At 39.4% G+C, this 27,692-nt stretch overlaps 1 protein-coding gene across 1 annotated transcript in view; it reads left to right on the forward strand.

Moving 5' to 3' along the window:
- The window catches only part of LRP6 (LDL receptor related protein 6), a 169,679-nt gene continuing 142,440 nt past the window's right edge, over positions 454 to 27,692 (forward strand). The window contains 2 exon segments of the mRNA XM_021092344.1: positions 454 to 788; positions 19,864 to 20,257. Coding sequence (XP_020948003.1) covers positions 719 to 788; positions 19,864 to 20,257 — 464 coding nt within the window. The 5' untranslated portion in view covers positions 454 to 718.

The raw sequence follows: 27,692 nt of genomic DNA on the forward strand, positions 1-27,692 counted from the left end.
CCGCCGCCCTCAACGCCCTCGCCGCCCTGGCCCAGGTGGCGGCCGGCGTGGCCCGAGAACCCCACCTGGCTCAGCCCGCGGCTGCCGCACAAAGAGCAGAGCAGGCGGCGGCCCGGCCGAGCCGCAGAAAGTAGTCCCGACCACGCCGGCACCGATGTTGTTCGACGTCGCTTCACGCCCTCCGCGGGGAGGGCCGAAGGGGCCGGCCCGGGAAAGAATCCCATCGGAATGCGCCGCCGGGCGGCCTTTCCCCTCCTGCCCGCTTTTGCTCGCCCCTCGCATTTCCCGGGGTCTGCCAGCCGAGGCCGTGCGCGCGGCCCTCTCTCCTTTTCTAAACCGCCCGGGAGGCGGTGCCGAGGGAGGGGGCTCGCCCGCGCGCAGGGAGACCTCGGCGGCGACCCGTGGCGGCGGCGGGAGCCGGTATCCCTGCGCCGCGGCGTGAGAGGAAGAGGCTGAATGAGGAACTGCGCGGGGGAAGCGGGGCGCCGGGGGAGGAGGCGGCGGGATGGAAGCAGACGCTGGCGTCGCGCGAGCCCCGGGCGGAGCGGCGCGGTAGAGAGGGCGGCGGCGGCGCGCGCGGAGCCTTGACGTGCCCCTTTCTTTCTTCTCTCTCTCCGGAAAGCTGGGAAGCATGAGCGTGCAGACCTGCCGCTGCCGCGGCCGCCCCGGCTCCTCGCCTCCCCCTCTTCGGGCCGCCCCTCGCCGGTGAGAGAAGCGAATGCGAGAAGGGAAGATGGGGGCCGTCCTGAGGAGCCTCCTGGCCTGCAGTTTCTGCGTGCTCCTGAGAGGTGGGAAGCACGGGGACGGGGAAAGTTGGTGGGGTTTTGGGGGGAGGGGGCCTCATTCTGTGTGTCTGGGGGAGGGGAGGGAGGGAGGCGAAGAAGGGGAAGAGGAGCGGGGAGAGGCCTGGTCTTGGGGAAGGAGGGAGAGAGGGGCCCGGGAGAAGGGGCTGCGCGCTCCGCCCGGCCACGATGCAGCCCCCGCCTCGCCTGCCCGACCTGGTCGGAACGGATGATTCTAAGTTTACCATTAGCAGCCTGTGCGGGTAACCCCCTGGACCCCCCATTCTTTCCGTGCGACTGAGGGTCGGTGTGTCTGTTTCTGCGTGGAGTCACTGGGGACTAGGGGCTTTGTATGGATTTTGGCCCTTGGAATGTTTGAGCCTGAGATGCTTCAACGTCGGGCTTCTCCTGCCCCCACCTTTTCCGTGTCTGTCTTGTGAACTTTTAGAGCCCTCTTACTATTTTTCCAGGCCTTGTTACAACTAATAATTGGCTTCCTTTGGGGATATAATGATCGTGGGTGAGAGCACAGTTGGAAAGCGACTCCGAGGTTATAGGTCGAGCGTTTCAGCCTTGGGAGTCGTCTGGGCTTCAGCCCGTGATAAAATAGAAACGTTGCCCTTGTAACCCCTGGTATTCAGAACTTGCCCCTATTTTCGGAGCTTGCAAGTGTACAGTTGGCACCAAGCAGGAAAGTCATCCTTGGTGGAGAGGAGCCTGTCCCGGGACCTAAGCTACCATCTGCTGCGCTCCCCGGGAGAATTTGCTCGAGAATCGAGTAAATTCTGTGGTTCCTTGGCTTGTTTGTTTGTTTTTAATTGGCCCGCAAAGCTGTCACATAGGCTGTGACTTTTATTTTGTGATTTTAGTTCGCTGAGGTTTTTGACTGGCCCGCAAGATTTCAGCAGCTATTCTCAAACTTAGCCAGTGTTGAGGCAGTGATGACTCTGATGCTGTGGGGCATTTACCAGCCGAGCAATTTAAGTGCCAATTGATGCAATGATTTGTATGTAGCTTTGGTTTCGTTAAGATTTTCGCTTGTGTTCACTGTCAGTTCTTTTCAGATATGGGACCTCTTGAGTGTAAGGAGATTTTTAGCTATTAATTTAACAGGCTAAACGTTTGTTAAGTGTTCAAACTTAACGGAAGTTTCCAGAGCACGATAGTAACTAACCGTGTTGTGCTATAAATGAGCCAGATAAGCTATTTGTGTGCATATTTATTTATTTTGGATAAGCGTGATTGACAATTTTGAGAGGAGAAATTTTTTTCCTTTATTCGTGTCTCAGGATTATAATGTCTGCATGTTGTATCTACTTATACTTAATAATTGGGACTCAACTGTAAGCACATTCCAAACTATTTCCACGTTTAAACTCCAGAAAGATAGTGCTTATTTCATTTTCTTGGCTGAGAATTTAATGCAGTTTTAAGTACTTAAGAGGTTTAATAAGTATATGTTTATTACAGTTTACTCCTTGTTGAAAGGGGATTATATTTGACATAAGAATATGTGTATATTTAAAGGTTAATAAATAGAATCAGCTGATGGGTTAAAGTCTTGGGGAAATTGAAAATCATTACCTGGCATGCTTCTGGTTGCTCAGTTGTATTTCTTGGAATAGAAGGATTTGATGTAAATGTTTAACACCAAGTTTGAGCCCAGAGTTGGTTTTGGTCATTATTGGAGTTAAGAGAAATAATGAGTTATATTTTGAAATGTGATACTATATATGAAGACCTAAAAGAGTTAATAGTTTAAATTGTCTCATTTCCACTAGGAAACAAAGTTTTGAAAAGTGAAGCTCTCATTTTAAATGTAGCATATTAATGGTATAAGGTGGTCTTTGAATTTAACCTACTTAACTATGTATTTCAACTAAAACTGTTTTTCACTGTGGAAGATTTTTATTCATAACTTATATTCTTTTCATTCCTTGCTAATGTCGTCTTCTGTTAAAACAGTGATATTAGTTAACCTTGGACTCCAGGGAGAAATGTAATTAACTAGTTTAATTAAGCTCATTTGTCTTCACAGAAGAGTTGGAGCTCTAACATTGGGAAGGTGGGATGATGAGAGAGTTGGGGAGAACTTTTTTCTGTAGCTCTGTTACACCAATAGCTGAGAGCTAGGGCATAATACTATCATCATCTGGGCTGCATCCCTTTCCCTACCATCAGAGGAAAAGGTGTGAAGGATAGATTTGGGAATTTCAATCCGAAAATGTTGGATTTAAAGCCTGTGTTGGTGTTCCTCTCGTGGCGCAGTGGTTAACGATTCCGACTAGGAATCATGAGGTTGCGGGTTCTATTCCTGGCCTTGCTCAGTGGGTTAAGGATCCCGTGTTGCTGTAAGCTGTGGTGTAGGTTGCAGACGCGGCTTGGATCCTGTGCTGCTGTGGTTGTGGTGTAGGCTGGCGGCTACAGCTCCGATTAGACCCCTAGCCTGGGAACCTCCATATGCGGTGGGAAGCGGCCCTGGGGGGGGGAAGCCTGTGCTTCCCTGCGTAATAACTTTGTGTTTGAAGTCAGTTTCTATGGGCTCCAGTTTCTTTACATGTAAATTGTGGGCGATAATAGCGAGCTGTTTTTTGGGGGGCGGGGTATATTAAGTGAGGAACTGAATATAAGTGATTTGCAGATATTATTTTTTTGTTACAATTTTTGACCCTGGACATACCCTCACATGCTGGGGATATGAGATTTATTTTATATGAGTTTCACCAGTTCTTAGAGATCTTGATCATTCTGGTCTAACCACTTCATTTGCAAGTGGGGAAACTCAGATACAGAGAGATTATACCGTGATCAAGATCCTACAGCTAATTAATGTTAAGAGCAGGGATTTGTTATTCTTTTCACAATTAGGTATGAAATACCTACTATATATCAGGCTTTGATGGTGTATAGTGATGAGCAAAATAGACCTGGGTCCTGCTCTAATAGACCTCACAATATAGGTTGCTATCCTTACCTTTCTTTTACTTCCAAATACTGATTAGAAAAGATTATAGCTCTGATTTCCTAGAAGAAATATTTTCTATAAGAATTTAAGTTTTGGGGACTTCTGTTAGTGGTAATGAACCTGGCAAGTATCCATGAGGACACCAATTTGATCCCCGGCCTCACTTTGTGCATTAAGGATCCACCTTTTACCATGAGCTGCGGTGTAGGTTGAAGATGCTGTGGTGTAGCCAGCAGCTGCAATTCTGATTTGACCTCTAGCCTGGAAACTGCCATATGCTGCACCTGTGGCCATAAAAGGACCAAAAAAAAAAAAAAAAATTTAAGTTTGAGGATACTATAAGTGTCTGTAATCTATAAATATTGCATGTCAGCTTTTTTTTCTTTTTCTTTTTCTTTCTCTTTCGCCACATTCATGCATGCAGAAGTGCCCCTGCCAGGGATTGAAACCAAGCTTCTCTGGTGGCAGTGCTAGATCCTTGTCCCACTAAGCCACCAGGGAACTCCTATCCCAGTTTATTTTGAGAAGGCTTTGTTGTTTTATAAGAATTTTTTGCTACGTTTTGTTGTTGTTGTTATTTGGTTTGGTAGGGTGGTGGTAAGTACTGTCAGAATAAACAAGCCACTAGTGTTCCTCATCTTAAATTGTTATAGGAATGGTCCTTGGAAGATTGTTTAATATCAGGTGTAATGAAGTCTTGGGGAGATAGAATGAGTTTTGACATGGGAGTCAGGAGAATTTGATTCTAAGTTTACCATTAGCTGGCTGTGTGACCTTGGAAAAGTCGCTTAATCTCTGTAAACCTTCTTTAGTAGGATAGTGAATCCTTTTGGAGGTTCATGCTTCATATTAACACATGAAAGGCTTTGAGAAGTCCTGAGGTAGAGACTCTTTTTACCTCTTATCCATTGTTTCCCAAACTTGACAATGAGTTTTTTCATAAATCCTTTTAACATTCTGCTGAATCTTTGTTCCAGACAAAACACTTAGAACCTGGGCTAGATAACCCTTTAAGCATTAGGTCGAGTCATGTGAATTGATATTTGATGACCATTTTATGTAGTTGAATCTGATATTTTAATCCTCACTTACTTCTCGGCTTTAGATTTGCTGGTCTGGCTAGGAAATAATCTGACTGGTTATAAAACTTCAGGGTTTCAGCTCATTGTTATTATCAGGCCTAACAGTGATTTCCCATGGTTCAATTTTACAGAGAATTTTTTTTCAAGTGGAGGTTTTTCTATTTGCTGAACTGAAATACTTTTCCATATAGTTATATATGCTTTGACTCTTAGAAAGGATTGTCTTTTCTTTAATATGAAAGAAGAAGGAAGATCCTGTGGGGAGTTCCTACTGTAGTGCTGGGGGTTAAGGGTCCTGCATTGTCGCTGCTGAGGCATGGGTTTGATCCTTGGCCCAGCACAGTGAATTAAGGATCAGGCATTGCTGTAGCTGTTGACATAGGTTGCAGCTGAAGCTCAGATTGATCACTGGCCTGGAAATTTCAGTGTATCATGGATGCTGGGGCCTGGGGGAAGGGAGGAGAACCTGTGAAGGGGTATATATAATGAAAAATATTTTATGTGAACTTATAATTTGAACATTGGAAAAACAAGTAACACAGGTTGTAGTTGGGTTTAGGCTATGGTAACTACTCTGAGAAAATTCATTTTCATCATGGAAATTTTATCGCAAGTTTGTATTTAGCGAAGATTATAAAGAGGGGCAGTGTAGCAGAAAGGTATGGGCTTTGTTGACCAACCAAGTTCAGATCTCTCTAACACTTTATGTAGCCTTGAACGAGATACTTAGCTTTAGTTTCTTCTCTTTTTAGATGGGGATAATACCTTCCAAGATTCCTGTGAGAACTGATGATACAATGTTTGCAAAGGGATAGCAGTCAGTACTAGACTTTGAGTAAATGGTCACTGTTAAGATGGCTAAATGAAATGAAATACTAATATTTAGGAAGGACCAGTAAAACATTTGAGTTCTGGGGACTGTTGTGCAGTCATTGGTTTTAGGCCAGTGAGTTTTTAAATTGACTCTTAAATGAAACAAACTCCATGAAATACTTTTGCTTGTGATATTTTCTATTTTGTTTTATATAAACAGAGTGGCTACTATCTGCTAAGTTTACCTTCTGAAGGCTTGCAACTTGAACACTGCTTTAGGTGATTATTGTAAATTAACTAGAGAGTAAATAGTCCAGTTGACTGTGATATTTATTTATTTAAAAGTTGCCCATCCTTATGGGCAAAATAATGTTATCAAAATATTGTCTAATTGAGATATTTTATTGTCGTAGGTTTATTTATAATAATTAAAATCATTCAGTTGATGAACGTTTCCCTGTAGGATAGGTAAATGTTATACTGAGTTCCTGCATTGTATATTTCACATTTTATATGAGTCTTTATGTATCTTCTGTAAAACCATCCTGTCTTGATGAATAAAGCACTGCTCCACCAAGTGAATAACTTTGAAATTTAGTCAGATACATGGAGCAGGCAACCCAAAGGATAGGATATTTGCCTTTTAGATTATTCTTTTAAAATATAACTTATCATAAATATAATGAAAATAGTGTTATTTGATAACGTCAGTACATGCTTTTGTTTCTCAAGCTGTTTGTGTTAGTTTGGCAGTGACTATCCTCACCACAGGTTTAAGTTATTCAAATGTGAGACAGGAAAATACTGAAATGTGTCTGGGCTCGATGTGAAAATTATTAGTACCTCAGTGCTGTGATCCCATTAAAATAACTGTAGTGTAACTTGCTAGTTTTTGTTTCTTTAATACCTTACTTGGAAAGGCCAGGAGATTGGTATGTGAAGTGAAATCACATTTTTAGGCCCTCCCCCCAAAATTAAGTGGATTTTTAAGTTATTAATTGACACTAGAAAGATGAATGACTGACCTAAGCCCGGATGGCTGGTACTCTGGACAGTTATTTTACATGCAGTGCTTTTTGTATGCACCTGATTTTACCTGGGCTTTATGGTTTTGAAAATGATACCAGTTGCTTGGGTAGGGAGAAATAAATATCTTTGTAATTTTGGAGTTTGCACATAGGTAGTTTGTCTTACTACTATTAAAAAAAGAAAATCCAGGAGTTCCTGTCGTGGCTCAGCGGCTAGTGAACTTGCCTAGCATCCACGAGGGCGAGGGTTTGATCCCTGCCCTTGCTTAGTGGGTTAAGGATCCGGCATTTCTGTGAGATGTGTCTCGGGATTCCGCGTTGCTGTGGCTCTGGTTTAGGCTGGTGGCTACAACTCTGATTGGACCCCTGGCCTGGGAACCTCCATGTGCCGTGGGTGCGGCCCTAGAAAGACAAAAAAAAAAGACCAAAAAAAAAAAAATCCAGATTTGGGTAAGGCAAGACTTTATTCAAAAGGGTTATTGTAATAGGGAGAATGCTCTGACTGCAGGATCTGCAGGCATCTCAAAATAAAACACAAATTGACTTTTTTTTTTTTTTACAGAGAGGAGTAAGCAGGGCTAGCAGGAACTTCTTAAGATTGCAGGCAGGAGTTCCCGTTGTGGTGCAGTGGTTAACGAATCCGACTAGGAACCATGAGGTTGCGGGTTCGATCCCTGCCCTTGCTCATTGGGTCAAGGTTCCGGCGTTGCCATGAGCTGTGGTGTAGGTCGCAGACGTAGCCCGGATCCTGCATTGCTACCCAAGCAGCTCTGATTGGACCCCTAGCCTGGGAACCTCCACATGCCTCAGGAGCGGCCCAAGAAATGGCAAAAAGACAAAAAAAAAAAAAAAAAAAAAAAAGAGTGTAGGCAGTTTGTGTAGGGTGAGCAGATTGCAGGATCAGGATAGTTTAACAGGAATTTTTTATTTCTTGCAGTCAGTTGGTAGCTTGGAATGATGAGCTATCAAGTGAGGAAGTTCTGCATCTGCCTGCTTAAATTTAGGGTAAGCCAAACTATAGGGGCTTGTAGGAGAGGAGGAAAGCCTGACTAAAGTTTGGTCAAGCCAGGTCAGTGGATAAGCAAGGGCCGTTGTGAGCATTTGGTCAGTCCCCCTGTTGTTTAAAACAAAATTTGTTACTCTTAGGGATATGTTTTAATCAGCTCAGTTGCTGTAACAAAAATATTTGACTGGATAGCTTGTAAACAACAGAAATTTATTTCTCACAGTCTGGAGGCTGGCACCCCAACAGTAGGGTGTCAACATGGTCAGATTCTGATGAAGACCCTCTTCCAGATTGCAGACTGCCCACCTCTTTGTGTCCTCTCAGGAGAGAGAGGAAGCAGCTCTCTCTGGGCTCTTAGAAGGGTACTAATCCCATTCATGAAGACTCCACCCTTATGACCTCATCTAATTTAAAAAAAAATTTTTTTTGTTATAGTTGCTTTACAGTGTTCTGTCAGTTTTTGCTGCACAGCAGAGTGACCCAGGCGTACATCCACATACGTTCTTTTTTTCCCACATTGTCCTCCATCATGTTCCATCACAAGTGATCAGATATATAGTTCCCTGTGCCTTACTGCAGAATCTCATTACTTATCCACTCCAAATGCAATAGTTTGCATCTACTAACCCCAAACTCCCAGTCCCTCCCACTCCCTCTTGGCCACCACAAGTCTCTTCTCCATTCCCGTGAGTTTGTTTCTTTTCTGTAGATAGGTTCATTTGTGCTGTATGTTAGATTCCAGATATAAGTGATATCATATGGTATTTGCCTTTCTCCTCTGACTTATTTCACTTAGTATGAGAGTCTTTAGTTCCATCCATGTTGCTGCAAATGGCATTATTTTGTTCTTTTTTATGGCTGAGTAGTATTCCATTGTATATATGTACCCTATCTTAATCCATTCATCTGTGGTTGGACATTTAGGTTGTTTCCATATCTTGGCTATTGTGAATAGTGCTGCAGTGAACATACAGGTGAAAGCTTTGTCTGGATGTGTGCCCAGGAATGGGATTGCTGGGTCATATGGTAGTTCTATGTTTAGTTTTCTGAAGTACCTCCATACTGTTTTCCATAGTGGTTGTATCGGTTTACATTCCCACCAACAGTGTAGGAGGGTTCCCTTTTTTCCACACCCTCTCCAGCATTCGTTATTTGTAGACCTACTAATGATGGCCATTCTGACCGACGTGAGGTGGTACCTCAACGTAGTTTTGATTTGCATTTCTCTGATAATTAGTAGTGTTGAGCATATTTTCATGTTCCTGTTGGCCATCTGTATGTCTTCTTTGGAGAAATGTCTATTCAGGTCTTTTGCCCATTTTTCCGTGGGGTTGTTGGTTTTTTTTTGCTGTTGAATTGTATAAATTGTTTGTATATTTTAGAGATTAAGTCCTTGTCAGTTGCATGCATGAAACTGTTTTCTCCCATTCTATAGGTTGTCTTTTTGTTTTTTATGGTTTCCTTTGCCATGCAAAAACTTGTCAGTTTGATTAGGTTTATTTAGTTTGATTGGTTTATTTTTGCTTTTATTTCAGTTGCCTTGGGAGACTGACTTAAAACATTTGTAAGGTTGATGTCAGAGAATATTTTGCCTATGTTCTCTTCTAGGAGTTTGATGGAGTCTTGCCTTACGTTTAGGTCTTTAAGCCATTTTGAGTTTATTTTTGTGCATGGTGTGAGGGTGTGTTCCAGTTTTATTGATTTACATGCAGCTGTCCAGTTTTCCCGGTGCCACTTGTTGAAGAGATTTTTTTTCCCATTTTACATTCTTGCCTCCTTTGTCAAAGATTAATTGATCATAGGTATCTGGGTTTATTTCTGTGTTCTCTGTTCTGTTCCATTGGTCTGTATGTCTGTTTTGGTACCAGTACCACACTGTCTTGATGACTGTAGCTTTGTAATATTGCCTGAAGTCTGGGAGAGTTATGCCACCTGCTTGGTCTCCCCCCCCCCCCCCAGGATCGCTTTGGCAATTCTGGGTTTTTTTATGGTTCCATATAAATTTTTGGACTGTTTGTTGTAGTTCTGTGAAAAATGTCATGGGTAATTTGATAGGGATTGTGTTGAATCTGTAGATTGCTTTGGGTGGTATGGACATTTTGATGATACTAATTTTTCCAATCCAGGAGCATGGGATATCTTTCCATTTCTTTGAATCCTCTTGAATTTCCTTGATTAATATTTTATAGTTCTCAGCATATAAGTCTTTCACCTCCTTGGTCAGGTTTATTCCTAGGTCATTAGATTGACCTCATCTAATCTTGATTACCTCCAAAAGGCCCCACTTCCTAATACTGTCACATGAGTGTAGGGTTTCAGCATATGAATTTGGGGGGACACAAACATTCAGTCCACAACAGGATAGACTGAAGTCATTGGGAAGTTGGTCTTATTAGATTTGGCCTGATTATGTAGGTGTAGGCATTTTAAGTTTGCTTTAATGGAAGTTTTTATAAGGAATCTTGGATTTAACTTTTAAAAGCCTCTTGAGGCCAGGAGGCCAAGTCAAGTACTCACCATCAGGTTATACTTTCAATACTTAGAGATTTGGGTAAGTTCCTAAGGTCCCCAAAATATCCTAGGGTTCCTGTGCCTTCCTGGAATTGACCTCGCTTACTTTACCTGTAAGTCTGGGAACTCTGTAAGCCAGATACCAGTCTAGTTTTCCCAAGGGGACTTTGAGTGTTGCTTCATAAAATTAGCCACAGCTCCTTAAAAGTGTTTGGTCATATTAGATTAAATGAGCATGACTTTGAAATTCATAGTCCAGTCAAAGCCTTGATTGTGTAATAATGCTTCCAATCAGGAGGATAGACTCTTATTGAACATATACAAATAACTATATTGCCATGAAAATAAAAATACTTGTTTAATAAGAGTTTTGTTTTTGAATTACAGAGGAGTCAGGGAGAAAAAGATAAATGTTTAATTTCCATCTACAAAAGCATAATCTGCTTAAATTGTCAATGAATTATAGATAGCTTAAGAGAAAAGAAATGAATTCCTTGTATCTAGAAAATAGGACATTAAAGCATCAGCAATATTTTAAACAAAACCCATAATCACCCTTCATCAGTTTATTCAATCCAGGGTAATTAATTCTTGTTTTGCTAGATCTTGGATTAGCAGTCTCATGAGTCCATCTGTTTCTCCACTAACTTTTTTGGGAATCCTGATTCAGTTCACTGATACAGTTTCGAAGTTATTTAAAAGATGCCATCAGAAGCCTGTGCCCAGGACTACCTGGTATAGTTCTCTTTCAGCAGAATCCTTTTTTGTTGAAGACAAACACTTGGCCTGAAGCTGATACGCAGGCACTTTCAGGGAAGCATCGGAGTGAAACAAAAAACCATCTGTAGATAAGAGCCTTTAAAATGATGGTGCTGTCTTATTTTGGATACTTTTAAAAGTGAAAGATTTCATGATAGTTTGTTGACAACTAAGTTTGGTTGTTTTTATGGCATGCAAATCAAAATAGTCCATAAAGATTTTTTTAGGCTGAATATCTATAAACATAATGATTAAGTTTATTTTAAAAAAGGAGATAGTATATTTAACTTATAAGTATAAATGAATATAATCTTTGTAGAGAAAAACTTAAATACAGGTAATAATCCTGAGATATAATGTGTTATCAAGCTTATAGTTAGAGCAGATCAAGAATATATCAAGATTATCAAGTAAAATTTTTTATTAAGTCTGGAATAAATCATAAACATCTGTATAATAAAATTCCATAAGGAAGTGATGTGAATCCCTGATGAAGAACTACTCACTGGCCGACCTAGAATATACTGAATTCAAATTAAAGAAAATTATGACAAGGTAACATTAAATCATAAAAGAATAAAAAGAATAATTATAATTGATGACACAATACTATTGTCTAATATCAGACAAAGCACCACCAGGAATCTTAAGTAGAAAGATGTTGTGGACACTCAGACTATTGATACGTTTCTAGGAACCTCATATAGTTTTTGAAATAATCATATTAACATTATACCCATACAGTTTAATCTAGGGAGGGTAAACGTGTCTTATTTGACAGTGCTTCCTCTGCAAATCAGAACATTGATTAAATCAATTATTTTTAACACCTCTCTTTTTATAAGGTAAAGGAATTAATTCTTTGTGAACTTCTTACGGGGCCCTTTGGGAAACTTTAAAGATAGTTGTAGGAGCAAAAGATATCATTTAGTATTTCATTTTGAAAAGACAAAATGTCAGAAATTGTTAGGAAGTTTGAACATTTTATTAAATAGGATCATGGGTCAGTGAGGAAAAATACCTAGCAGTTTATTTTAACCAGTGTCAAAAGTTTTTTTAAAAAAGTGAACATAGGAAAGAACATGATGGTAAAGAATATTAGCTCTGTTAAAAATGAGAAGATTGTTTTTTGAAAATAATAAGACATGATAAAATCAACACCAAGCACAGGATATCTTGAAAGGTCACTGACATTTTGGCTTCCAGGGTGAATGATTACTCTGAAAGCAAAAAAAAACCTTCTGTAAAACCTCTTTATTAAGAGCAGACAATAACCTGAGAAAATTTTGTCATTTCAGTAGAAAAGCAAGTTTTAGTTTTGTTTAAGTATGTTTGATACTGGAGCACTTTTTGGAAATCTTAGAAATAAACCTGTCAAATCTTAGCTGGCTTTGACATGACAAATAAAATTATTTTTTTTCATGAACTTGTTTTAACTTTTTTTACCTATTCAGGCTTTGTTCTACATCTTCTCTTTCTCATTCTGAAACAGTCATTTTGCTTTAGGACTTTCTTTTTCCTTCAAAACATATCCTGCATACCTTGCAGAGTTGTTCTTTTCTGTCATTATTTCTCCTCGTAGAATCTCATTTATGTACAAGTTTATAACTTATAATTACAGTAACTACTATTTTACAGAGAAAACCATGAGGTGAATAATTGTGAACTGTCTGTCATACACCAGCATTTTGTAGTAGGCTGGCACAGCTTATGAATATACATCTTAAAACTTTCTATGCGCTTCCAGATTATGCAGTTTCTTAATGTAGCAAAAATCAATATGTTCATTAATAGACTCAAATATATATAGCTTCTTAGTACCATAAAAATAAGAGGGGGAAAAAGTATATAAACTTGAAATGCTTATGCTTTGGTGTTCTGTCTTAGAAATGACCTAGGTATTTAATGAATATCCATGAACTTAGCATAAATCTAAGGTTCTAAGTTATTAAAAGAGTTTGGAAACTCTTCAAGTTGGCTTATTATAAGACATAATTACTTTTGAAGTAAAGATTGTCAGAATAATGATACAACTTGGCTAAATTCAAATGGACATATAATGCTCATTTATTCTATCAGTAAACCTGTAAAGTGTCGGAAGAACATATTCAAGTAGAATAAAACTGGTTTTTTTTGGGGGGGGGTTGCTGAAGCTGCGGCATATGAAAGTTCCCAGGCTAGAGTTCAATTTGGAGCTGTAGCCACAGCCACAGCAATGCGGGATCAAAGCCACGTCTGTGACCTACACCACAGCTCACGGCAATGCTGGATTCTTAACCTGCTGAGTGAGGCCAGGGATTAAACCTGCATCTTCATAGACTAGTTGGGTTCATTACTCCTGAGCCACAATGGAAACTACAGACTGTATTCTTGTTATACTTAATGCCCATGACTCAGAAGACATAGCTGTTTTTATTAAACTGGTAATATTATTATTGTTTTTTTCTTTTGCTTTTCTGGGCTGTACCCACAGCACATGGAAATTCCCAGGCTAGGGGTCAAATCGGAGCTGCAGCTCTGCTGGGCTATGTCACAGCCATAGCAGCAATGTTTCTGAGCTGTGTCTATGACCTACACTGTAGCTCACGGCAACGCTGGATCCTTGACCTACTGAGCAAGGCCAGGGATTGAACCCACATCCTTATGGATACTAGTCGGATTTGTTTCCGCTGCATCACAGTAGTTCAGTATTAAACCAGCAATATTGAACTAGTATCATATACCAGAGATTTGCCTAAATGTATGTTAACTTGGATTCTTCAAACATGTGGATTAGTTTCTATAAAAAAAAATCAAACAAACTTGTGAAAGTATAAGAAGTTTAATTTCCTTAACTTCTGCATATCTTAGGAATACTTTTGTATGAGCACTTAGCAGAACAGAACTTAGAAAGTAATTAGACTAGAACTCCTTTAGGGGATTTTATAATCTAAAATTATACTGGGCAATACCATCTGAAGGTAGGAAAATATTTTATATACGTATATGACAGACAAACACATGTACATATAAAAATATACAAATAGAGAGCTTATTGCTTCAGTTTGAAACTTTTAACTCACTGGCTAGAATAAAAGAGCTAGCTCTCATCCTTGCTTTACCTTTAATTGTGTTTCTGGCAGAGGGGGCAGTTAGAAGTTACCTGCCCAGTCTACGAAGAAGGCTGAAGTCTTCCCACCATTGTTTGTGGAGGAGACCGTTAAGATTTCTTTGCCCTGACATGTAATCTTAGGGAGGCTGTGGACTAAATTTTTAGTGAGGGACCAAAGAGAGAGCAGAGGGTGTCTGGATGTCTCTAAAGCTCATCAGAGTGGATAAAAGATATAGTCTGTTGCTAGGCTGTATTTTTAACTTTAACTTCAGGTCTGTGAGCCCCGCCGGAGTTCTTAGTAGGGAAAAGTGAGCCTTAAAGCTCTAGTGACTACAAGGGGTTGAGGGGTTGGAGTGAGAAGGGGAAGGTCTGACAGGGCTGGATAGAAGGGTGGAGAAGATTGGGATATTGGAGGAGGATGGATGAATAATTCAAGGGAGCTGAAGGGAAGGTTGAGGGTGGTAAAACAGAAGGAAGAGAGAGGGTCAGGGGAGAGGAATGGTTTTAGGAAAATCCTGATTCCCCTGCAGGGCTTTGAAGTTCTGCTTTGTCTTTAGTAAGATTTCGGCATTTTTGAATGTACTGGACTGAATTCATGCTGTAATGGTGATGCATGTGCTCAGTGGGAAAAGAAGGAGGGAACTCAGTAGAGTGAGAATTACCTGTGTGATTAGGTAATTAAACCAGACATGAGTTTAAAAGAGCTGGGAAAGAGTATTCCCTTATGAGGAGTCAAGGAAATTCCCTTGTGTAGTCTCCACTATAGGAGTCAGGAAGACAGAAGAGGCCTCATGGAAGAGCTGAAAATATTCCTGCTGTATTGGGAGTTCCTGTCGTGGCGCCGTGGAAATTAATCCAACTAGGAACCATGAGGTTGTGGGTTCAATCCCCCACTTGTTCAGTGGGTTAAGGATCCGGCGTTGCTGTGAGCTGTGGTGTAGGTCGAAGATGCGGCTTGGATCTGGTGTTGCTGTGGCTCTTGTGTAGGCCAGCGGCAACAGCTCCGTTTAGACCCCTAGCCTGGGAACCTCCATATGCCTCGGTGCAGCCCTAAAAAGACAAAAAGAAAGAAAGAAACTATTCCCACTATAGAGTTGAGTGTGATTGTCTAATCTAGGAGTCAAAGAAAAAAGTTTTTTGCTGAAACCTACCAAAGTAGGAGTTCCCATTGTAGCTCAATGGAAACAAATCTGACTAGCATTCATGAGGATGCAGGTTCAATCCCTGGCCTTGCTCAGTGGGTTAAGGATCTGGTGTTGCCATGAGCTGTGGTGTAGGTTGCAGATGCTGCTCTGATTTGGCGCTACTGTGGCTGTGGCATAGGCCAGCAGCTAATAGCTCTGATTCGGCCCTAAAAAGACACCCCCCCCCCAAATCCAAAGTAACTTATTACCATGTTTCAGCAGATAATGTCTGCAGCACTGGCTTAGGAATGGAACTCAAGGAAAGATCTCTGAGCAGAAGAGGAATTTAAATGACTCCCAAAATGTCATTATTGATTGAGATGGGGATGCCTGGATCCATAGGTGAGGTTCAGTCCCCATCCAAGTCATGACCCTATACAGATGTCAAATAAAAATAAATTCCTACTTGGCAGGGAGAAACTTTATTTGAAAACACTTTAGCAATAGGGAGAAGGCTTTGACCACAAGGTATGCAGGTATCAGAAACAAACACAAAAAGGCTACATACACTGCAGCTCACGGCAATGCCGGATCCTTAACCCACTGAGCGAGGCCAGGGATTGAACGTGAATCCTCATGGGTGCTAGTCAGACTCATTTCTACTGAGCCATGATGGGAACTCTTTTTTTTTTCCCCACCAAGATTGTTTTTTGAGATGATCTGGGATTAATGATTCAAAGTATGGAATTTGTCTTCAGGAAAGCAGAAAAAGTGTAGAAAGGCTACTAGAAAAAGATTGGTAAGAAGTTAATAAAGGAAAATAAGGATGTCTAAGTACCCGCGAAGATTCATTAAAGAGAAATGATGGAAGGTATTTGGATATCTGAATATTAGGAAGTCAGAAGGTCAGCTCTTTAGAATGGAAGATGTTGAGTGCATGGCACATATGCAGCAACTAGTGGCAAGTGTGTGTGTATCCTATGTATATTTTTAGTAGATAAAACTATTACATACCAAATTATACCTTTCAGATATCCCATTTAATATATTGCTTGAATAGATATTGGTGACAGTATTGTAGAAAGTATTCAAGCATCAGAAGGGTGGTTGAATAGGATGAACTCTGGGATTTCCTTTTAAAAGTGTGTAGGTTGAAGTTCCTGTTGTGGCACAGCGGAAGTGAATCTGCTTCATATTCATCAGTATGTGGGTTTGATCCCTGGCCTCCATCAGTGGGGTTGGAGATTCAGCATTGCTATGAGCTGTGGTGTAGGTTGCAGATGTGGCTTGGATCTAATGTGGCTGTGGCATAGGCCAGCAGCTGCAACTCCGATTCGAACCCGAGCCTGGGAACTTCTATATGCCATGGGTGCGGCCCCGAAAAGCAAAAAAAAAAAGGGTGTAGGTTTATGTATAAACCTTTAGAAATCCTCGATTACAACCAGTACTAACTTAAATTAATTTGTTCCTTTTTTTTTTGGTACTCTTAAGGCTTGTGAGTCCTTAAGTGATCAGAAGGTTCTTTGAATTTTGTAGACCAAATATTCAGTAAAAATGTTAACATTTGACTTGAAAGTCAAAAAAAACATTTAGTTGCCACCTAATGCCATGTGCAGGTTTGCTACAGTTTCCCTGTTAAAGTGCCATAAAGGTGCCCAACAAATACCAGATGATCACTCTTGGATTTTAAGTTGTAAATGCTCTGCAGCTATTTCACATCACTATGCACATTTTGCTTTGTACCCTTAACTAATATTGACCTTTTTTTTTGACTTTTATAATTGGCACGTTGTATGGGGCTCAGTATAAGATAATAAGATAATGCAGCGAACACTATGATAAGTGTGATGTATGAAGGCCTGAAACAAGTTAAAAGTGAATCTGTGAGGAAAATTTACTAATTTGCCAATAGCTGCAGTAGGTGCACAGAATAAGTAGACAGGGCTCTTAGTCACTTATAAAAAGAAGCTATCTGCCCGTTTGTTTTTGACTAAGAATGTTGGATTTTATCTTAGAAGGGAAGTTTATGTTGTACTTCAGATGAAAATAGTGGACTTTATAACTCCATTTTGCAGACATAATCCATAAGCTGGCTTAAACGTCACTTTTTCGTTACACTTTTTTGAGCACCTTAATTTTTTTGGTCTCACTAGCAGCATGTGCAAGTTCCTGGGCCCTGGATTGAACCCGTGCCACAGCAGCAGCCCGAGCCATTGCTGTGACACCACTAGATCTTTAACTTTCCAAGCCACAAGGGGACTCCTTTAATTTCTTGGAATTAATTTCTTACAGAGGGAATGGTCACTTTTCAGTGGTACTTGGTCTTGGCTGTGGATGACAGTTTTAGACCTTTAGTAATTGTGAGAGAAGATCATGTAGATTATTGCATTGTAACTCTGACCTTATTTTTGCTGCTTCATTTGTGTTCTTTAGCCTCTAGATCTGTGCTATCCATATGACCACTTGTCTACTTAAATTTAAATGAATGAATGAATTAAAATTTTAGTTTCTTAGTCATACTAGCAGTGTTTTAAGTGCTCCGTAGCCACATAGAGCCATATATGTGGTACTGTATTGCACATTGGAGAGATTATTTCTATAGTCACAGAAATGTCTGTTGGATGGTGGTACTCTAGATCTTTAATTACTACTGATGCCAGGACAGTAAATGTCAGAAGCTTAGAATAAATAAATGCTTAAAAAACTCCAAAACCCATACTACTTCATTCCTAACAGCTTCAGTTTTCTCAAAGTGTAGTATTATTCCTTTAGGATAGGCTTTATATTTAGTTGTTTTTTTTTTTTTTTTGTCTTTTTGCTATTTCTTGGGCCGCTCCCGCAGCATATGGAGGTTCCCAGGCTAGGGATCGAATCGGAGCTGTAGCCACCAGCCTATGCCAGAGCCACAGCAACGCAGGATCCGAGCCGCGTCTGCAACCTACACCACAGCTCACGGCAACGCTGGATCGTTAACCCACTGAGCAAGGACAGGGACCGAACCCGCAACCTCATGGTTCCTAGTCAGATTCATTAACCACTGCGCCACGACGGGAACTCCTATATTTAGTTTTATTATTAGGTCTTATTCAAAGTTCATTCTAACAATAATGCAAAACAGAATAAAAATAATTAGGGAGTTCCCATCATGGCTCAGCAGAAATGAATCTGACTAGCATCCATGAGGACGCAGGTTCAATCCCTGGCCTTGCTCAGCGGGTTAAGAATCTGGCATTGTCGTGAGCTGTGGTGTAGGTTGCAGGCTCGGCTTGGATCTGGCATTGCTGTGGCTGTGGTGTAGGTCAGTGGCTACATCTCTGATTCATCTCCTAGCCTGGGAACTTCCATATGCCACAAGTATGGCCCTAAAAAAAAAAAAGAGAAAATAGTTATATTAAGAACCGTGGTTGCTAGAGATTTTAACAGTTTTATTAAGGTATAATTGATAACACAATAAATTGCACATATGTAAAGCTTAAAATTTAAGTTTTGACATATTGGAATTCCGTTGTGGCTCACTGGAAGTGAATCAGATGCAGGCCTCAGAGGGTTAAGGATCTGGCTGGCGTTGCTGTGATCTGTGGTGTAGGTCGCAGACTCGGTTTGGATCCCGTGTTGCTGTGGCTGTGGCGTAGGCCAGCGGCTAAAGCTTGGATTTGACCCCTAGCCTGGGAACCTCCATATGCTAGGGGTATGGCCCTAAAGAGACCAAAAAAAGAGTGTGTAAAAAAAAATTTAAGTTTTGACATATATATAGACTTCTGGAACCATCATCACAGTCAGTGTAATATAGTCATCACCCACAAAAGTTTCCTCATACCCCTTCATGATCCCTCCTTTCTCTTTTCCACCCTCTCTCCCCACCTCCAGATAACCACTTATTTGCTTTTTGTCATAAGAGGTTAATCCGAATTTTCTAAAGTTTTATAAAAATGAAGTAATGCAGTATATACTTCTTTCTGTCTGATTTCTTTTACTCTATGTAACTATTTTGAGATTCACCCAAGTTACATGTACAAATAGTTCATTACTTTTGTTTGTTTTTAGCTGTGCTTCTGGCATGTGAAAGTCCCTAGGCCAGGGGTGGAACCCCCACCACAGCAGCAACCTAGGCCACTCCAGTGACAACACCAGGTCCTTTACCTGCTGTGCCACAAGGGAACTCCCCATTACTTTTTTATTGTATGGATATATCATGGTTTGTTCATGACATTTGGGTTGGCTCCAGTTTGGGTTATTACAAATAAGCTGCTGTGAACATTGTGCACAGACTTTTTATTGACATATACTTTTATTTCTCTGGAATAAATATCTACGCATGGAATGGCTGGATCATATATATAGTAGGTTATATGTTTAATCTTTTAAGAAACTGCCAAACTGCTTTCCAAAGAGGGTGCGCTGTTTTACAGTCCCCACAGTAGAGTATGAGTGGTCCACTGGCTGCATATCTTAGAATGACCAAGCTTTTTAATTTTATCTGACAGACTGTCCTGGTAGAATTAATGCCCCCTCTTGCAACTTTTTTGTATTTAAAATGCTGCAAAAATAATATTTTGTTTTTGAAAATATTTTGAAAGTTCTCTAAATGTTTACCCTTTATTTTTGATAATATTTGCTCACTAATGCTGATTTGAAACTCAATTCATAGGAACCAATACATTTCCTTCCTTTTGACTTACATATTTTCCTTTTTTTGTTCTAGCGGCCCCTTTGTTGCTTTATGCAAACAGACGGGACCTGCGACTGGTTGATGCTACAAATGGCAAAGAGAATGCTACAATTGTAGTTGGAGGCTTGGAGGATGCAGCTGCGGTGGACTTTGTGTTTGGTCATGGCTTGATATACTGGAGTGATGTCAGCGAAGAAGCTATTAAACGAACAGAGTTCAACAAAACTGAGAGTGTACAGAATGTTGTTGTTTCTGGATTATTGTCCCCTGATGGGCTGGCATGTGATTGGCTTGGAGAAAAATTATACTGGACAGATTCTGAAACTAATCGTATTGAAGTTTCTAATTTAGATGGATCTTTACGCAAAGTTTTATTTTGGCAAGAGTTGGATCAGCCCAGAGCTATTGCCTTAGATCCTTCGAGTGGGTAAGTTTTGTGTTACGTACAAAGGTTATTTTATTTCCTTCTCCTGGCTTATTCCTCTCCATTAGCATAGACATCCCTTACCTCCAAGAGAAAAGAAACCCCAATTTTAGATTCTTTGGGCTTCTTTGTCAAGTAGACTTGAATGTGGGAAGTTATGTTGTGTTCTTAAAAAGTAAGGTGTTTTTGTAAATAGTTTTGTGTTTCTATTATCACTTATGGGATAGCCACATACAGAGGTCTTGCTTTTTTTCTGCATTTATTTTATTATAATTATGAGAGGATAATGAGATAGCAGACAAGAAGGAAGGATAACAAGAGCAGTATTTGGTAGCTCAAGATGATATAAAAATCTTCTGAATCATGTTTATTATATAAATAATTGTTTTGTAATACTAGTGTCTTTTCTATTAAATTGATTTTTAAAATATGTCAGTGTTGAATGAAAAATAAAAACTAAGTTAAGTATTTTTTTGCTGTAAGTTTTTTCTTTTTCTTTTCTTTTTTTTAATAATGATTTTTATTTTTTCCATTATAGCTGGTTTACAGTGTGTTGTCAATTTTCTGCTGTACAGCAAGGTGACCCAGTCACACATACACATATATACATTTTTTTTTCTCACTTCGTACTCCATCATAAGTGACTAGATATAGTTCCCAGTGCTATACAGCAGGATCTCATTGTTAATCCATTCCAGAGGCAATAGTTTGCATCTATTAACCCCAAATTCCCAATCCATCCCACTCCCTCCCCCTTGGCAACCACAAGTCTTCTCCATGTCCATGATTTTCTTTTCCGTGGAAAGGTTCATTTGTGCCATGTATTAGATTCCAGATATAAGTGATATCATGTGGTATCTGTCTTTCTCTTACTGACTTACTGCATTAGTATGAGAGTCTCTAGTTCCATCCACGTTTCTGCAAATGGCATTATTTGGTTCTTTTTTATGATTGAATAGTATTCCATTGTGTATATATACCACATCTTCTTAATCCAGTCATCTGTTGATGGACATTTAGGTTGTTTCCATGTGTTGGCTGTTGTGAATAGTGCTGCAGTGAACATGCAGGTGCATGTGTCTTTTTCAGGGAAAGTTTTGTCCAGATATATGCCCAAGAGGGGGATTGCTGGGTTGCCATAAGTTTATTTTCTAATGAGAAGAGACTCTTAAAGCTATGGGCACATCTTATTACAAAATGTGAATTGTGTCCCAGCATGCTTCTCTATTACTGTATTTCAGTCTTGCCATATACCATTCCTTGCCATTTCTCTGTTGAATACATTATCGAGCCAGAGTCTGTCCTGGCTAGGTATAGTTAACTAAACATGAACTTGAAATTAGTTCACATAATTGGTTAAAATCTAAAGGTAAATAGCCTGAGAATAACTATTTTAGTACTTTGTTTTCATTGACTTCCAAGTATGATGGAAAGCTTTAAAACATGTAAAAATGGAGTAGATTAATATTATGTAATAAATTAAAATTTGGGGAAAATGAAAGAAAGGTTTATAAATGCTCCTTTGTCTTGATATCAGGCCTTTTTTGGTGACAAGGTTTTAAAGAGGATGCCATGTATAGGAAAATGAAAAACTTTGACCATAAAAGATAATATGAGCAATGGTGCATGAAATTTTAGGGAGAGAAGTTCTGGAAAACACAAACATATCTTATACGTGCTTTATATAATATATAAAAAATGTGTACTTATAGAGACATTAAGAGGTATCCACTAAGGTCAGATGGTCTCGGAGTTCCCTGGGGGCCTAGTGGTTAAGGACTTAGAATTGTCTTGCTGTGGCATGGGTTACTACTGTGACTCAGGTTCAGTCCCAGGCCTGGGCACTTCCACAAGCCATGGGTGTGGCCAGAAAAAAAAAAGTTCAGATAGTTTCTTAATAAAGCATCAGAAAATATTACACTGGCTCTAAAGGTAGGAAAAAGGTTTGAGTGTCCTAAGGAGGAGGTCACAGATGTTGGATGGTGTGGTAAACTGTACTGATTGAAGAATTTGTTTGTTGAGAACTTGGCAAGGTTTTTTTTTGAGAAATGGAATTAGTTTTGCCAATAAAGTTTGTTAGTCTCAGGGAGTGTTGAAATGTTTCTGAGGTTACTGCTTTGTAGAACTCACAGGGTTTTGGTGCTTTGAATGGTTATTATGGAGTAATACTTTGGTGAAAAGATGAATAGTTCTTTTTTTTGTTTTCTTTTTGACAGATTCAATCTTATAACTATAGGGTGATGATGGAAATTTACTCAAGTGTCAGTATGTTCAGAGTTCTCCTTTTTGTGTTCTTAGGAAGAAAGTGGGAATATCTTTAAGAATATAGTATTTAAGGACAGATAACTTGGGATAGAGAACTTTTCCTTCTTCAAAGCATGTTTATTTGTATTATGTAGTATGTATGTGGAGAGGGAAAGTGTTAAAGGACTAGAAGGGCTGCAAGAGCTCTTAAGGAGAATGGGTGGATAAAATAGCTAGATTACCACAATTCTGGAGCAGCATTTTATTTCTATAAGGGATAATGATGAGGTGGTAGTAAGTATTCAAGGAAGCTGAATTTATAGACAATTCTTGACTATTCAGGATCTAATACTCAGGATCTTATTCATTTAATGAGTAAATGAATCATTCTCATTTTGTCGCCTAAAACTGAGCTTTACTTCTGGGTAGCAGGTCTGATAAGTGTCTTAGGAAGTAACTTTTTGCCATGTGATTAAAAAAGTAAATTAGCGTTTCCATGGCTTAAATAGTTACTAGTATTTAAGGTGAGAACTTGACAAAGACTCAGCTGATAAAAGGATATTCTTGAAAGAATCAATAATAATGTGCTTTGAAAGTAGAAAGTAGTGTTATTTAAGGAAGAATAAGTATATTTTTCTTGAGGCCTAAATAAAGGCTTGGTCAAACACTAAGTGAAATATCTTTCATTATTTTTGATGTCTGTATTTAGTGTTGAGTGTGTGTGCGTGTGTGTAAAGCCACCCCCCGTCACAAACAGTTCTTGTAAAATTTGTTTTAATTTTTGGAGAGTTATTTTGTGTCATATGGCTGTTTTTTAAAGTTACGGAACTGGAAGCAAATAGAATGCAGCCAAATGGTATGCATTTGGTAATTAGCTTGATGGGGCTTATTTAAAATTATATTTTAAACTCATGCATTTAAAAATATATTTTATCAGGCAGTATTGATCTTAGATTTATTTGTGTTAACGCTTTTAGTTTTAATGGAATAGTAATTTTGGATTTGAGTTTATCACTTATCAAACAGAACACATGATTTCTAGATTGATTTTTTTAGAGGAAAAACGAAGTTTGCTTTCCAGAGAAAGACATGAAAACAGTGCTGAGGAAAAAGGTGGCTTTATCAGAGTTCCAGGATCCTGGGTTATGAGGTTCAGAAGAGCTGACTGAGCTCTCTCACATCAGCTTATGTAAAAGGAAGGCTGTTGAATGACTGGTATTGTTTGAGTCCTGGGAACTAGTGTAGACATCTGTGTGCTTTCTGATGTATGGAGTTCTTTGTGCAATCCGTCCATTTAGCCTAGACTGAAGGAAGATTTTTATTTCCCTCCCTAAATGTGGCCTCTCTCAGAGTTTTTTTTTTTTTTCCTCTTTCTTTTGAGTGACTGGCAGTGTAGAATTGAGAATGAGGAACAGGAAAACGTGTGTTTGGTAATCGTCCCAGAAACGAACAACCATAGTTATAGAAAGCAGGATCTTTATAGTGAGAGGTGATTCCTATGTGGCTGTGCCTCATGATGGAGCTCCGTAATCTGTTCCACGGTGACTGTACTGAGCTTAGTACTGAGGACCTGCTGTTTCAGGTGCAAATAAAACAGTTCTGAGGGTTTTCTGCTTGTTAAGGATCTGTTCATAGTCCAAATCATTTTGGATATTTTTCAAAAAGTTAAACTTTAGTGATTCAGTCTGAAGTGCATTCATGCTGAACAGCTTTGAATGATAACATTTTAAAAATACATTTTTATCATTGTCGAGAGTATTAACAATAGTAAAAGTTCTGTTTTAAAAGTGCTTGCAGGAGTTCCAGTTGTGGAACAGTGGTTAATGAATCCGACTAGGAACCATGAGGTTGCGGGTTCGATCCCTGGCCTTGCTCAGTGGGTCAAGGATTGCCTTGAGCTGTGGTGTAGGTGGCAGATGGGGCTTGGATCCCGAGTTGCTGTGGCTCTGGCGTAGGCCGGTGGCTACAGCTCCGATTAGACCCCTAGCCTGGGAATCTCCATATACTGTGGGAGCAGCTCTGGAAAAGACAAAAAAAAAAAAAAAAAAAAAAAAGGTGCTTGTAGATCTAGACCTAGTTCGGTGGAAAAAGTATTATTTATGATTTCCCTATCAATTATATAAATATAATTGTCATATTTTGAGTATGTTTAAAAGAATTTTCTGCACTGCTATATCCCAGATGACTAAAATAGGTGAGTCCCGCTAATAGAGGTGATCAGCAAATATTTTCTGAGTGACTGGACTTTATATTTTCTTTCTTTTTTTTTTTTCTTTTTTTGCTTTTTAGGGCTGCACCTGCAGCATAAGGAGGTTCCCAGGCTAGGGGTCTAATTGGAGCTGTAGCTGCCAGCCTATGCCACAGCCACAGCAACGTCAGATCCGAGCCGCATCTGTGACATACACCACAGCTCATGGCAACGCTGGATCCTTAACCCACTGAGCAAGGCCAGGGATCAAACCCTCAACCTCATGGTTCCTAGTCAGATTTTTTCCCACTGAGCCACAATGGGAACTCCTTTATTTTTTTTTTATAATCCTATTGTTTGTCCTTGTTAGGAACATTTTGTTTTCTAAGCAGATGTAAATTTTAGCATGGTCTTGGGAATTCTAAATCAGTATGGCTTTGTTTGCAATTGTTTATTTAAAGCATAATTACGATTTTTAGTTTGCATTAGAAGTTATCAAGATCATATTATAAAAATACACTCCCTGGAGCTTGTTCTTTGTTACCTCTAGATCCTATTTTTTTTCTTCATTTTTAAAGGTTTTATTGAAGTATAGTTGATTTACAATGTTGTGATAATTTCTCCTGTACAACAAAGTGATTCATAGCTGTGTTATTTTCTAAGCATGTTACTTCATTTTAGTGGACTTCAATTTCCTCATCTCTAAAATGATGAGCTCCTTTCAATTTTGACATTAATGTTTAAAAAATTTTTTTTAAATTGTTATTTCCCCAATGCAATTTTTTTTCTACTGTACAGCATGGTGACCCAGTTACACATACATTTATACATTCTTTTTTCTCCCATTATCATGCTCCATCATAAGTGACTAGACATAGTTCTTACATTGTTTTGAAAAGTCATACGCCTTTAAAGAAAATATATGTCTTTTTAAAAATTTATTTTAAAAGTACACATTCAAGTGTAATTTAGGTATGTTAAACTTAGGATTTCCCTTTTTTTTGGGCCTCACCCACAGCATATGGAAGTTCCCAGGCTAGGGGTTGAATTGGAGCTGCAGCTACTGGCCTATGCACACCCACAAGATATAACCTGTATCCTCATAGATTCTAGTCAGGTTCTATGGGAACTCCTAGACTTGTGTTTCTGCAGAATAGATTCTTTTAAAAATTTTGTTTTTACTGCCCTTATTGCATATGTCATCACACTTGATCTTTTTTTAGGGCTGTTTCACCTCTAAACCTCTTTTCCCATTGCACTTGATGTAAACTGAAAAATATTTTAAAATATCAAAGGATTTTTTTTTTTTTAATAAAGAATGGAAAATGTAATCCATTACTTTCGGGCAGACTATATAGATTTGGATATGTTTGGAGATAGGTTTTTTTTTTTTGAGATTATCTAAAAATTAAAATAATGTATTGGAAAAGCCACTAATATAGGAAATCTGAATTGTAGGTTTACCTTTACTAGCTTCCGGGGTAGGAATCAAGGCCCTTGGAACTGGAAACATTTTTTTTTTGGCCACACCTGTGGTGTATAAAAAGATTTTTTAAGAGAATAAATAAATGTGTGTGTGTATTTATATATATTCTCAGATGTTAATGTTGGGATTTTTTCTTAACATCTTAGCCTACATCCAGTTTTTAATTCTTTATCTGCAGTGACATATCATGCCTCAAATTGAGTTTTGATTGATTATATGGCCTAATATTTTTATGTTGCTTATCGCCAGGCCCACTTTTATTGAAGGAATATTGAAAGAGAATATTTGCAGTGTGACTGCATGACTTTACCTAGTCCATTCTCTTTAGCTTTGCCTTTCTAGTAAAAGCTTCCTTTGTTTGCAGCATTGACTTTAATTCATCCTTAGCAGAGAGAAGAATGTATAGGGTACCTTTAAGTCCTCTGCATTTTGGGGCTCTTATGTACCCTTGCTGTATTTCAGTGTGGTTGGCGCTTTAGTAATTAGAGTAAATTGGTTTGACCACATCTAGTATCTGTGTTATTCAAGCTTAAGATTTTGGAAGGAATAGTTTGTGATCATTAATTCGTGAAGTAGGAATAAAATGATTGTGTTTAGTTTTTTTTTTTCCCCATAATTTCATATTTATTGTGGTCTCTGCACGTGGGTGGAAAAATAATTTTCCAGATTTAAACCAAGGTGTAGAAAAGACAAGTTTATTGAGGCAAGAGACCCTGTTAACACAGTGGGTCAACTTCCTGATAATCAGGAAGAGCCAACTCTGGGCGCATGTCTGTTTTTATGGCCCAAAGAAAGGAGTGTGAGGAGTGGTCTTGCCATACACCTGTTGACCTGCTGATTGGTTGGGGAAGAATGTGGTCTTCTGATACACTTACTGGTTGGTTGGGGAAGGATGGGGGTCTTTGAATACACTTGCTGATTGGTTGGGGCATATGTTGCCCCTATAGGGGTGGGGTAAGGAGTGGGTTACATACCTTTTCTAGTGGGGGGCAAGGAGTAGGTCAGGTTGATCTAGGGGAGGAGGTGAAGAGTGGGCCACATGCCTTTCCTAGTAGGGGGCAGGAAGGAGTAGGCCAAGTTGCTGGGTTGGGGATGTCCTTAGGAATATTGTAACAATTACAGTGAGACAGGTGGGATGATAAGGGTCTGGCACTTCTAATTGGCAATTCTTACTGGAGGCTTTTTGAGTTTTATTTTTTTGGAGTAGCCTTGAAGTCCCATAATATTGATATCATATGCCTCTTAGACTTTTTTTCCTGAAGACATTCTGGTATTTATACTGTTGGTTCTCCTTTCCTACCACTTGAACCACTCTTTTCCTTTCTTCATTAACTCTTGAAGTTTTAAAAGTGCATCATTTTCTTTATCCTTTCCCTAAGGTCATATCCATTTCCATAGCTTTTGCATAGAAGCAAATAGCCTGTTAGCACACATCTCCACAAAGTGCTGGTGTGTACAAAAGATCTTGGTCTGAACTCTCAGTAGCTTACAGTTTTGCAATATGTCCTGGTAAATTGGGG

The sequence above is a fragment of the Sus scrofa genome, chromosome 5 (genome assembly GCF_000003025.6).
Source record: "Sus scrofa isolate TJ Tabasco breed Duroc chromosome 5, Sscrofa11.1, whole genome shotgun sequence".
In the NCBI taxonomy this organism is placed as follows: domain Eukaryota; kingdom Metazoa; phylum Chordata; class Mammalia; order Artiodactyla; family Suidae; genus Sus; species Sus scrofa.